The 13,650-nt window shown below is 46.3% G+C and overlaps 1 protein-coding gene across 6 annotated transcripts in view; it reads left to right on the top strand.

Moving 5' to 3' along the window:
• Positions 1-6,722, top strand: part of KIAA0753 (KIAA0753 ortholog) — a 62,004-nt gene extending 55,282 nt beyond the window's left edge. For all 6 annotated transcript variants that reach the window (XM_045526013.1, XM_045526016.1, XM_045526014.1 and 3 more), the window contains one exon: positions 5,176-6,722. In XM_045526013.1, the coding sequence (XP_045381969.1) occupies positions 5,176-5,293 (118 nt within the window). In that variant the 3' untranslated portion in view covers positions 5,294-6,722. The remainder of the gene's footprint in view (positions 1-5,175) is intronic.
• Positions 6,723-13,650: the final 6,928 nt, after the last annotated feature.

Here is a 13,650-nt window from a genome sequence, read left to right as displayed (position 1 = left end):
GGCCAGGAGTTCAAGGCCAGCCTGAGCAAGAGCGAGACCCCATCTCTACAAAAATTAGGAAAATAAGCAGGCCTAGTGACACACACCTATAGTTCCAGCTACTCGGGAGGCTGGGGCAGGAGGATCACTTTAGCCCAGAAGTTTGAGGTTGCAGTGAGCTATGATGACATCACTGCATTCTGTGCACTCTAGCCTGGGCAACACAGTAAGACCCTGTCTCAAAAAAAAAAAGTTCTTGGAAATTAAAAACATGATAGCTGAAATAAGTTCACTAGAAGGATTCAAAGAAAAAAGTCACATCTCTCAGGCAGTAGAATAAAAGACAAAGAGTTAGATAGTAGAGAAGAAAAAGATTTTTAAAAATTAGAGGGTTGTTCTGGATTTAACATCTGAATAATAGGAGTTCCAGAATGTGGGAAAAGAAGAAAAGGAGGAATGGGGAATTATCAAAGAAATACTATAAAATTTCCCAGAAGGCTATTAGTCTTTAGATTGAAAGAGGATTCATCAGTTTTCCACTGTGAGTGAGTGAATGAATGAATAGAACAGAACACACGATGGCACATAATTATCCAAAGGAAATTTGAGCATCCCAGTGTAAGGAGAAGATGACGAACCATTCCAGAGAGGGAAAACCAGACACATTCAAATAATCAGAAGGGAGAATGGCATATTGTTTTCTGTAGCAACACTGGAAGCTAGAAGATATTAGTGCATACTTCCAATATTTAACCTAGAATTTTGTGCTCAGCTGAATTATCAAAGATAGAATAAAAACATCTTAAGCATTCAAAATGTCCAAAAATTTAGTTCCCACGCACTGTTTCTCAGTAAGCTAGTGTGATGTATGCCACCAATGCAAGGGAGGGAGTACCTTTAGAAAGAGGAAGACTTGAGATTTAGGAAACTTAGACTCTACTATGGGACTTCTAGAAAAACAGCAAAAGCAATTTCCAGGAAAAGAATCTTTCAGTGAGCATCGAAAGCAGCTAGTCTAGATTAGAGTAGGGACAGAGGACTCCAGAGAGCATGATTCCCAAGAGGAAAGGCAGAATGGAGGTTAAAAAGAAACAAATAGATACATTACCTGAAGTGTTAGAATGTATTGGGAACACCTTTGTGTTTCTCTCACAGTTTGGGGTTAAATTATTGATAGGAATATATTAATAGAAAGTGAAGCAAATATAAAAACGAGGTAATCTGTTTCTAGTAATGACGCACTTGGTAATTTGGACCACCTCTCCCACTGAGGACGACTATTAATAGAAAAGCTGTATTAAAAATAAAACATATATGCTTGAAGGCATCAAAACGTTAACTGGGTAGTGAAGAAGAACTGGGCCGGGATCCTGGAGAAGACAGAGACCCGGGAAGCTTAGCCCGCCATTTGGCACTGGAGAGTCAGCGTGGAGGGGGATGAGCAGCACTTTTGATGGATTTTTCAGATCAGGGGACAAAGGTTGCATTCCAAGGATTGCCAAAGTAGGGGGGATTGTCCTGGTGCACTTTCCTTGCTTTTGATTGGGACCCTGGAAGACTGCACCCTGGAAGTACAGATGATCTGGATATAAACAGGCCTTCTCAGGGACTCAACTCAGCTCCAAATTATCTCAGTTCCTGTGGGTGGATTGAGGTGATTCTAGGTTGTTAGTGCCCCCCCCAGGCACCATGCATAAGCAGACATAAATTTTCTCTGGAGGAAAATAATATCATCTTATTTCTATAATTTTCAAATACAATGTCTGGCATATGGTGAAAAATAACCAGGCTATAGAGAGACAAGAACAAGAAGAGACCTACGGCATCTCTAAATATTAGATCTATCAGACACAGACATTAAAATAACTGTGCCTAGTGTGTTCATAGAAATAAAAGATGGAAATGTGGGTTTTTGCCGAGAACTGGGAAGTAAATGAAATCCGAATGTATATTCTGGAATGAAAAATATGATTTCTGAAATAAGGAATTCATTGGATGGACTCAATAGTGAATTAAACACAACAGAAGAAAAAATTGGAGACTTGGAACATAGGACAGAAGAAAATATCCAGAGTGATACATGGAGACACAAAAAAAAGATGAAAAAAAGAAGAGAGGGTAAGGGACATAGAGGATAAAGTGAGAAGGTCTAATATATGTGTGGTTGGAGTCTCAGAAGGAGAGGAGAGATGATGAGTCAGAAACAACATCCAAAGAGATAGACTATCAGTTCCCCAAAGTAACAAAAGACATCAAACCGTAGATTCAAGAAGCTCCAAAAAACCCAAGCAAATAAAGGGAAACCCATACTTAGCCATATCGTAGTATTGTTGAAAATAAAAGACAGAGAAAACCTTAAAATCAGCTGGAGGAATAAAAAGAAGAGAAAAAAAGAAACAAAAACAGTAGATGCTGGAAGACCTGGCATATCTTTAAAAGTTCCAAAAGAAAAGAACGACCAATTGGGAATTCTAAGCCCAGTGAAATATCTATCAAGAAGGAAGGTGAGAAGAGAGGTTCCAAAAAAACAAAGCTGAGAAAATTTATTACCAGTAGACCTTCACTGGAGGAAAATATTTCCAGAAATAGGAAATATTAAAAGGGTATTCTTTAGGCAAAAAGAAAACAGTGACAGATGGAAGGTCAGGAATATAGGAAGGCATAAATTTTTTAAAAAAGGTAAATATGTAGATGAATGAATACTGGCTGCGTGAAACAATGTGATAAACAATATGTAACAATAATGTCTTATGGGCATATATGTGTGTGTATTTACACACTTTTAAAATACACAATAACAATAGTGTATAAGATCTAAGTCAGGAGGGGATGAATGGAGTTAGTATTCTTGCATTGTCTTGAGAAAAATTAAGACTATCAATTAATGTTGGATGTTAAGTCATGGATGCTTGTTGTAATCTGGGGTGACCACTAAAAGAATAAAAGTGTGTATAATATCTAAGTTAACAGAGAGGAGAGAATGTAATAAAATATTACAAAATCTAAAAGAATAGAGAACAAAGAGACAAATAGAAAATATCTAGTGTATATCAGAATAACATTAAATGAAAAAGGACCTCACATGCCAATTAAGGCAAAAGAGTGCCAGATTAGCAAAAACAACAACAAAAATACAACTGGAGTGGGAATGGGCTAGAAGGGATGGGGAGGGGGAATGACACTTATCTGCATTTACCTTTTTTGTGTAATTCTGACTTTTGGAACCATATTAATATTTCCTATTCGTCCCCTCCTAATCAACCATGGTGCAGGAAACCCTAAATTGGAATGCAAACAGATACATGAACCTAACTGTATTTTAAATAAATAATATAATTATACTAAAGGGAATGGAGACCGACAAGAACCAGCCTAAGTAACTTTTGAATGCAGTATTTTGACTCTATACCCTCTGGCTAAAGACAAAAAAGAATACTTAGAAGACATCACTGAGTTCTAGTTAGTAGGTTTCTTTTATACAGTGGTGTGGGTTACAATTCTGAAACTGCTTTCTCTGCGGTTTAGCATTGATCAAATAAGTACATTGTAAATATTGGGAGCAAGGTTTCCAGGGGAAGGCTAGGATGAATCTCTGTTGAATTGGAATGGAAGTATCTCTTATGAATGTTTGGTTTTTGATGGAGAAACAGATATGGGGGGAGGTGTGCATGTACACATGTGTTTCTTAGGTGATCTGCTGAGAGGACCTAGAAGCAGAGGCACCAGTAGCAGTAAGCACACCTGGTACTCAGGTCTTGGTTTCTAAATCCTATTCTCCACGAAAAGGTATCAGAGCTCACTGGAGAAGTGGCCAATTCTAAGACTGGATCTGGGGCTGGGAAAGTATAAGATGAGCCTGAAGCATCATGTTGTGCCTGAAAGGAAGTGCTCAAAGAATGCTAGGAACACATCCAGAGGATGCACGCGTCAGCTTGAAGGGGCTCCTGTTGGCCAAGTCTGGGATGTTTTCAGGCATCAAAATGAGTAACAATTGTCACAGATTATAAACTGTTGAATAAAATGAAAATCTATAAGGCCAAACTGATGAATGAATGAATGAATGAATGAATACATAAATAAGGAAGAAGGGAAAGCTCTTCATTATAGCAGAATGCCAGCTATCAAATGGAGAGGGAATGATGGAATTAGAAAATCAGTGTTTGACAGCCCTGTAATAATTGATTCAGGCAAGTTTGATGAGAAACAGGATATTTACATAGTTGCAAAATATCTCACTCTAATATACCTATTAATTACAAAGGGAAAATAGCAGCTTTACAAGGGAGAAACCTGGCAGACATCGCCATAACCAAGTGATCAAAATTAACAATTATTAGCAATGGGACAGATAGATATCATCATGCACTGAAGGGACATAATATTCCTTCTGTGGCATTTGTTCCAAAAGTGTATAGCCTAAATCTGATTATAAGGAAACATCAGATAAACCCAAATTAAGGGACATTCTACAAAACAGCCTTTGCCCTTAAAAAATGTTAAGGTCATGAGAGACAAAGACTGAAGAACTATTTCAGATTAAAGTAGACTAAAGAGATATAACAACTAGATGTAACATGTAATCCTGGGTTGAATCCTGGACTAGAGAAAGTTTTCTTTTAAAGGTCATTACATGGACAGTTGGGAAAATTTGAATAAGGTCTGTAGATAAGATTATAGTTTTATATTGATGTTAATTTTATGATTTTTATAATTGTGCCATGGTTATTTAAAAGGGATATCAAGTCTGCAACATACTCTCAAACAGTTTAGGAAAAAAAGATGTGTGTTTAGAGAGTGGAGGAACACAAATGTGGAGTATCCTATCCCCGCCCCCATAGGGGAGGCACACACCCTTTCCTCTGTCTTAGGCAGCTGTCAGAGGTGGTGCTGGGTTGCAGCTAGTTACTTTCCCGTCACCTCTGGTTTCGAACGCGTGGAGGATGCGGTCCACCATTCTGTGTATGTTACAGGCCCCTCCTTCTAGCAGGACTTCGAGATCTAAGCAGCACCATCTTTATGTCTGGGAGAGCAAGGCCTCTCTCCTTATTTTTCTTCTTCAGAAGTGCCTTGGCTATTCTTGGCCTTTTCAGTTTACATTTACATTTTAGAATTGTCTTGTTCAGTTCCCCGGCTGACTGGAAGAATGGCTCCCATATTTGGCTGTACATACCTGTGGCTGTGTTGTCTGTCTTCCAGCTTTTCAGAAGAGCTGGTAGATGAAGCGCTGGAGGCCGTTGCTGCTGAACTTCAGGATATGTGTGAAGATTATGCAGAAGCTGTGTTCACCTCAGAATTCTTAGAGGCTGCTACATGAAGGCTCTGCAAGGTGGGGCCCTCATGTCACACTGGAGAAGGGACGGCACCATCTGGGTTTAGCCCACAGGAAATCTTTATCCTCAGCTGTCCGTCTGGCCAGAAGGTGCTGCCCACTGAAAGGAAGGAAATGCCGATGAGGTCGTCCTTGCTTTGCATTTTCTCTTTGTCATAGCAGTGGTTCTGGAAGTTTATGATGGAATGTTGTTACATTTATCAGTGCCCAAGAAATGTGAATTGATTAACACAATATAATATTTTCAGAATGTATAATTTCTCCATTGAAAATACTATGTTCCTTCCTCTGGCTTAGTTTGGTGATCACAATGTTCTGAAAGGTAATAGATAAGTGTATTTCACACAGGGGATCAGATTCCTGTTGAACCCACGGCTGGAGTTGATGCCAACACAAGTGCAGTCACTAGCTGGTCCCATCACCAGGCTCATGTTTTGCATCTTTAGCGATTGCTGTCAGGACCCCTATCCCTGCTAGGCTGTAGACTTAGGTGGAGCACAGTTTGCTTATGCTGCCAAACCTCTGCTCTGCTGCAGCTTATTAAAAAGAGGAGCTCCCCAGTTGTCAATGCACAATAATAAACACATTTTAATGTTCAAGTCCTGGGTGATTTTTCACATTTTTAGTTCTTAAATGTCTTTTATTACTGTGCCTTGACACATTCTGGTATAAAAAACTTTCTCTGAATTCAGAGGAAGTTGGGGACATCAGGAGAGGACCAGGCCTTCTCCTGTGCCTCGTCAAAGGTGCCGAGCTCACTTTCTCTGATGAGATCAGAAACGTCTACATTTCCACACCACGCAGGACCCCCATGTGGGAGGAGAGAACAGAAGCATGGTGTGTAGGCCTCTGTGTCTCCCCAGAGAAAGGAAGAAACTTTAGAAACACAGTAGCTGGGTCCTCAAATGCCTTACAAGTCTTGTTTTACCAAGAGAAAAGACTCTGTGTTTTCAGAAACTCTGAATTCAGAAAAAGAAAAGGAATGTGCATAAGAATAAGGCCACTGCTTGGAAAAGTTTTCCTCAATTTTTTGCCTGAGGCTTGGTCAAAGAAATGTGGGAGAAGAATGCCACGAGACACCCCCCAGGGAATAATGTGAATCTTTTTAGAACATACACAGTGTTGTCATCTGGGATTTTTCTCTAAAGTAGAAGTATTTCAGGTGATAATTTAAGCTGCTTGATCACACTTATTTGTGCAAAATTGATTTTCATTTAATGTTAATGTTTTCCTGCTTAATTGTATATAACTTCAGAACTTAAAGAGCTTCAAGGGAAATTACAGGTCTTTAACCTGGGGAATTAAATATGTGCACTTGAATTGATAGGAGCACCTGTCGTTGCTAGTATCAAGTAATTTTTGTGGCAGTTTTTACTGTACTGATTTTTTTTAATAAACTCAATATTTTAAAGTATGTACGTGTCTATTTGAAATAATTCACATCTCCTTTTTTTTCCACAGGCAAAGTGGAATGTGATTTACAGGAACTACTGAGAATACATTTATATTTGATGTGAGTGTAGTGGATTATTTACTACCACTCCCCCCGCCAAAAAATAAATGATAATAAAAGCTAACATTTATTGAGCACATATCAGAGCATTGCTCTAAGTGCTTTCCACATATTAACTTGTTTAATCCTTTCATCATCTGTGTGCAATGGATACCATTATTATTATTCCCATTTTGCAGATGAATAAAATGAGGCACAGGAGGAGATAATTTAATCAAGCAAGCCTATATTCCATGATGCCATGGTCATGGCTCCACTTGTTCCCATAAAGATAATGATAGCGATTTTGAGAGCTCATTGGAGTGCGTTTGCCGGCCTCTCCTTGTCCCCACTCAGCATGGCCTGGGCACTGTCCTCTGGAGCGGTCCCTTTCCTAAGCACTTCCTCCTGCAGCCTGTCCACTGGAGGCTGTCCAGAAATGCTAAAATGCTTCGAGCTGTCCACGGCTCAGCCCTGGTTACGTCGGCTTTTCACCTGTTTCCATACCTGCCCCTAGTCTGGTTAGCTCCTGAGGGCAGGGACTCTGCCTGGCATGTGGTTGGTGCTCAGTAGATTCTTCTGAATTAATGAAAGAAGAAAGGCACACATTTTGAGAGGGTCGATTTTCTACGGGGGATCTATCACATCCCAGCATAGCCCGCAGAAATCTGTTGACCTTTTGTGACCCTGAAACAATGCCGTTTGAGGTGTGAGAGAAATACAGATCCCATCTTGGAGGTGCTGCTGCCACTGGAATTCCAGCTCAGAGGGCAAGAACTTGCCTCCCTCCTGCTAGAGTGGGGGGTGCCTCCCGCCTGCCCTCAGCCTCGGTCAGAGTGCTGCTGGGAGGGGCTGGGGTGGGCCCGGGGACTGGCGAAGAGGCCAGAGAGATGCGAATGAGGGCCCACCCCTGCCTCTTGTGTCCTTTATGGGCTGAGCTCTGCAGTCCCTTCTCCCTGGGCCTGTTGGTGCCGGGGGCAGGGGAGCGTTGGGAGTTGGAGGAGAGCTGGTGGAGAGGAGCCTTCTCTCCCGCGCCCTCCCTGCTGGGCTGAGCGTGTGTGTGGGTGGGGGGGAAGGGGCATGAACCGCTGGCCTGTGCAGAGGGTCCCAGAGGCAGGAGTAGCGGCCTGTGCGACGCCCCAGAGCCAGCAGCGAGGGAGAGGCTGGAGTGGGAGAGTTCCCTGTGGCACAGTGTAGGTTTCTGTGGTTCTTCTGTGTTTCTGAGAGGAGCACTCTTTATTTTAGCAACTTAAGCCAGTGATGAGAATTCCCTGCAAAACATGTAAATCAGGGGTGTCCACGTCACCATGGGCTTGGTATCACCACAAAGTGCCCTTCGGGAGGGCCAGCCTCCTGAGGGAGCTCCCGGTGCTCTGGGCTTGAGCAGCAGAAAGGCAGCGGCCTGTCCGCGTGTCTCCGTGAATATTGGCCTCCTCCCAGTCGGCTCTGCGGGCTCAAGGGCAGAGATCTCTGATCTGTTCCAACCCCGGCATGTTTATTAGTTGGCTGAGCCCAATAATGTGGGCCCGGGTTGGGAGAGACATCCTGTGTGCTTCCTATCAGTCCTCAGTACGGGGCCCAGGAAATCCCAGATTGGGACCCTGGATTGGCTGTCAGGCCCAGGTGAACTCAGTCAGCCGGTCCATCCGTACTGTCCTGCTGACCTGGAAGGCACAGCTCGGACAGCCAGACTCGGCTGGCTTCCACGGACAGGCCTCCCCCAACTCCAGCTCTAGAACTAGATGTCCCTCTTGCCAGGCCGCCTAGGCCCCTGCTCTGCCCTCCCAGTCTTCTCCTCAAGCCTGCACCTGCCATCCCGGGTAACCCCCTCTCTCCGCCACCCTCCCGAGGGTCCCCTTAGCTGCTCTTTTGCTCATCTGCCCGGTGTCCCTCATTGGCTTCTTGAACCAGACCTGCTGCCTTTTTCCATTTTTCCTGGCTGACTTCCCCTCCATCAGGGGGACTTCCTCCTGTGGCCTGGGGTTGGATCCACGCATTCCCACCCGAGACTGCCCCTCCCAGCTCCCCAGCAGGTGTGTCCAGATGGGCTCCACCATGTCCTGCTGCCGTGGAGTAAGCAGGACACCACCTTCCACACCTCACTGAGCCTGGGCTCTCCACGGGTCTGCTGTAGAGGCTGCCCCCTTCCCGTTTCTCTCTGAGCAGCCAGAAAGAGCTGGTATCTCCTTGCTCCCATTGTTTCTTCCTAATCACTACTGCACCCTCATAACAGGTTACTCCCAAGCCATCCGCACATGCCACCCTTCCCTCCTTGGTGGTGTCATTCATGCCCCATGACACTCTGGGTCTTACAGCTTTCACCCCTCCCTCCACCCATTCCAGTATCTCAAAATTCTTTGTGGAGAACCTTTCAAAGTCTTTCTTGGTGGTTTCTGGAACATTTTTACACGAAAGATCACCCTTATACCATCTTGAGACCCCACTATGGACATCACTGAGACACTGCCCACCTCTGTGTCCTCATCTCTGAAACCTGCTCTGGTCACCCTTAGCCCTTTGCTTTCATCACAACCCTCCGCCCCGTGGGTTTGTGCTCTCCCGCTCGGGATCTGTTCTCTCCTGTTGCTCCGCACCCTCCTCCACCCCCCCTTCCTCTGGGCCTCCCTCCCTGGACCTAGTCATGCGTTTCCCTTCTGCGTTGCTTGGCTCCGGAGAATCTCACCCACCCACACGTTGTTCCTCTATCTTCTGTCGGTCTTGGTGAGGTCAGCCGAAGACGTCCCACTCATGGGCTGCAGATCCCTGTAGATGGTCACCACGCCTGAGCTGAGAAAGCCCACTGCATGTTCCTGCCACCCGCCAGAGTGGGGCCTTCCCCACTCCGAGTCTATCTCTAGCCTGGCAACTCGCGGGGAGGTGGGAGAATTCCAGGGAGACTCCTGGCTCTGCAATGCTGTGATCTAGAGGGGCAGGAGCACTTGGATCCTGGACATGTGGGCTGTGCCATCTGCCACCAGCCCTGCAGCTCCCTGAGCCCAAGCTGAATTTGACCTGGGCAGCTCCGAGCACACACCGATTCCTCGGGAGCACAAGGGAAGCAGGGAGTCCGGGGAGCTGTGGAGAGCAAATTGGCCACCGGAGCTCATGCAGCCACCGTCCTCCCTGGCCCTAAAGGCCTGAGAGAGGGTCCTGTCTCCAGGCCAGGCTCAGTGAGAGGGGGCTCTGCTTAAGCACAATTGTGCAACACGCTGCTTTGGGAGAGTTACTAGAGGCCAAGAGAAGTTACATAAATCCTTTGGATTTAACATCTTACATCTACCTAGCACTTTACAACATACACAATGCCTTTAAATACATTCTTTTTGTAGATCACTATAACCACCCCTGCCTTGTGTGCCAGCAGTAACACGGCCAGTTAAGAATTTGAGCTGTGAGTTAAAATCCTGTGTGACTTCCATGCCTCAGTTTCCTAATCTGTGAAATGGGGATAAAAATAGTACCCAACCAAGGGCTTCTGTGGGGATTAAGGGAAACATCCATGAAGGCACCTAGCATAGCACTTGGCAGATAGTAAGTGCTCAATAAATGTTACCTATTAGGTGTGCTTGTGAGGACCTCGTAATGGGGAGCCTTTCGGCTTGTCCTCGCAGGCGTAGTTCCAGAGCACTCCCCTCGCCGCCTTCCACCCGTCGCGGCTCTTCCCGCTTACGTCTGTGTCTGCCTTGCCCTTCCAACTGGACACAGGGCAACACCATTCCCAGCCTTGCCTTTGGCTGCCGCGAGCAGCCCACCTGCCGGGCCAGCTTGGGCTGCCTCAGGGCTCCAGGGCTTGCTCCAGGGCTTCCAGTGCCACCAGGACTTTCTAAACTGGGCCACATCCTTATAGGGTAGACCAAGTATTAGCCCCAATTCACAGATGAAAAATTGAGGTTTACAGAAGTTAAGGGGCTTGCTTAGTGGTGTACACAGTGACAGAGCCAGAACTCAATGCAAATCTTTTGACTTCGAGTCTAGTGTCCTTTTCTTTCTGTCACACAGTGTTGTCTTTCTCCCGAGTAGTGATTCCTAGATGGCCTAGGAAATCTTAGCAGATGTCAAATGTAAGTGCAATCTCCATGTTTCAAAAGTCAGCGAACGTTTACTGTCGTCCTGCTCTTTGCCGGGCACTGTGCTTAGTTCTGAGCATACGAAGACAACCAAGGTGTACTCCTCACCTTCCTAGCATGGCCTGGCAGTGATCAGGGCAGAGCTGAGCCGCGCCTCAGTTTCCATGCACGCACCACAATCTGCTTCCCTCGTGCCACACAGTCCTGCTGGTGCTGGGCCCTGCCCAGGACCCTGCCCACAGAGCAACGGTGGTGATGCCCCTGGGTGGGTGCTCAGTACCACTTTTATTTACATACCTCACTTGATCTCATGCTAGCACTGAAGTAGAGGTCATTAACCCATTTTACAGATGAAACTGAAACCAAACAAAGTGGAGAATTTTTTTTTTTTTTTTTTTGAGACAGAGTCTTGCTCTGTCTCCCAGGCTAGAGTGCACTGGTGGCATCATAGCTCACAGCAACCCCACAATCCTGGGCTCAAGCCATCCTCCTGCCTCAGCCTCCCAAGTAGCTGGGACTACAGGCACATGCCACCACATCTGGCTAATTTTTCTATATTTTGTAGAGACAGGGTCTCAAACTCCTGGCCTCAGGGGATCCTCCCACCTTAGCCTCTCAAAGTGCTAGGGTTATAGGTGTGAGCCCATTATGCCCAGCCAAAGCCTGAAAGCTTGAAAGGGCAGGACACAGGTGTGAATGCAGCGTGTTAGCACAGGTACTGGAGGGGTTTAGCCAAAGCTGAGACTTCCACACGGTCATCTCAGGCCCCCCGCCAGTGACAAGGGGAGCATCATGTGCCCGAGGAGGTGGGATGCGTTTGAGGCAGCGAGAGTGGCTTCAGTAGCTCATCACTTCTCCTGGCAAAGGCTTTCGTGTCGCTTCAGGAAGATGCCCTTGAATAGGAGTAAGCGGCTTCCCCCATCCCGCCCTCCTTCCCTTCCCCTGGAAGCATGACTGCCCCCAGATTGCCCCTGCTCAAGCTTTCTAGTCTTTATTCTGTTTCTAAATGGGGGAGTCTACTGGGAGCCCCAGGTCCTTGCCAAGCGCTCCATCTGTATTTAATCAATCCCTCCTCTGAAATCCAATCCGTCTAAATTCCAGCCTCACAATAAGTGTGCAGAGAGGTCTGCAGGCAGGGACTTTTGTAGTGAATGAGGAACAGAATCGCTGCCCCCACGATTGCATTGAGAACAACGTGGGTCCGAGGGAGGTGCAAGGTGGAGGGGGCAAATATTGAAGGCTGAGTGAGCCCCACCCCGCCGGCCTGAGTACACGCCCTCCCAGCAAGCCTGGCCTCCTTGCCTTTGCTGGCTCTTGTAATGGATTTTATATTTGCTCAGTGTGACGGAGGAGTCTTGGCAATCCTCAAAGACCTGCAGAAGCTCCTCCCAGCCCTCCAATGAGAAGCCAGCAGCCTCCGTCACCCTCGTAGGTGGTTCTCCGGCCAACATTTACTTTAGTGTCAAAAAGAAATCCCAGGCATGTTTGAAGCAGATGTGGGGCTGGCCAGGCAGCTGGGTCTGTGTGAGGACAGCCCAGGCAGGGCCCGGAGGCCTGGGCTCTTTCTGTCCCCACTCTCCTGGGCTCAAGCGATCCTCCTGCTTCAGCCTCCCAAGTAGCTAGGTCCACAGGCGCATGCCACCACGTCCAGCTAATTTTTCTGTATTTTGTAGAGACAGGGTCTCGAATTCCTGGCCTCAAGGCATCCTCCCACCTTGGCCTCCCAAAGTGCTAGGATTACAAGCATGATCCTGTCTTTTCCTCTGGGGGTGGTGTGCAGCCTGGCAGACAGAACCCCCCATTCTGAGCTGGTGCCTGAGACCGGCGTGCAGAGTTCTGCTGCAGCCCTTGTGACCCGGCATGTGTGACAGAGGCCACCAGGGTGTGAGTGGATAGGGAGGCTGGCCTGGCCCAGGCTTTTAATTAACTCAGATAATCATTCACGGCTTTAGGTATGAACAAGCCCCAGATGCCCCACGCTGACTGGGGGGACCTGTTTCCCAAACAAGGGAATTGACTAAAACCGGAGTTCTTGCTGTTTTGAATCAGGACCCATTTAAAAACCCAGACAAAGCTATGGATGCTTTCCTCAGTAAGCACACACACACACACACACACACACACACACACACACAAACATATACACCACACATGTGTACATACATGCACACACAAACATGCCCACATGTGTACATACACACATGCACACACAAACATGCCCATATGTACACATATAACACACATGCATGCACACAGACACATACATACACACTCCTTGATAGACACACACGCACATACATGGCACACACATGCACACATACACCTGCAGTTTCACGTCCAGTTTCAGGTTTTCACAACCCCTAGGTCCAAACAGGCCTGTCCCGAGTTAATGAACCCTGAACTGAATGATTCTGAGTCCTGGCCCCTCCCCTTTAATACTCTCTGACGTGTGTATGTATATAGAGTGTCCCTGTCACAAAGCTTCTTCCAATCTCTTCCTCTGAGGTAAACAAAGGAGGATTTCCTACCCCCTTTTCTGCAAATGAGAACAAAAACGCAGAGTGGGGGACAGGTCTCCCAGGAAACTGGGACCAGACCTAAGGGCTTGCATTGGGCGGTGTCACTGCATCTGACTTTTCCCTTTTTATGCACAAAAACCAAACCAAAACAAAAACCCTCCTTCCCCCGCCCCCTCCCTGCATTTCCAATAACTCTCTCACTGTGCGTGGGGAGGGGAGCAGAAATCCACTTCCCCAGCTGAGATTTACTGTGTCTTAGGCCAA

Source organism: Lemur catta, chromosome 15 (genome assembly GCF_020740605.2).
Source record: "Lemur catta isolate mLemCat1 chromosome 15, mLemCat1.pri, whole genome shotgun sequence".
Taxonomy (NCBI): Eukaryota; Metazoa; Chordata; class Mammalia; order Primates; family Lemuridae; genus Lemur; species Lemur catta.
Note: the sequence above shows the minus strand (reverse complement) of the source record. Positions and strands in the feature narration are given on the sequence as shown.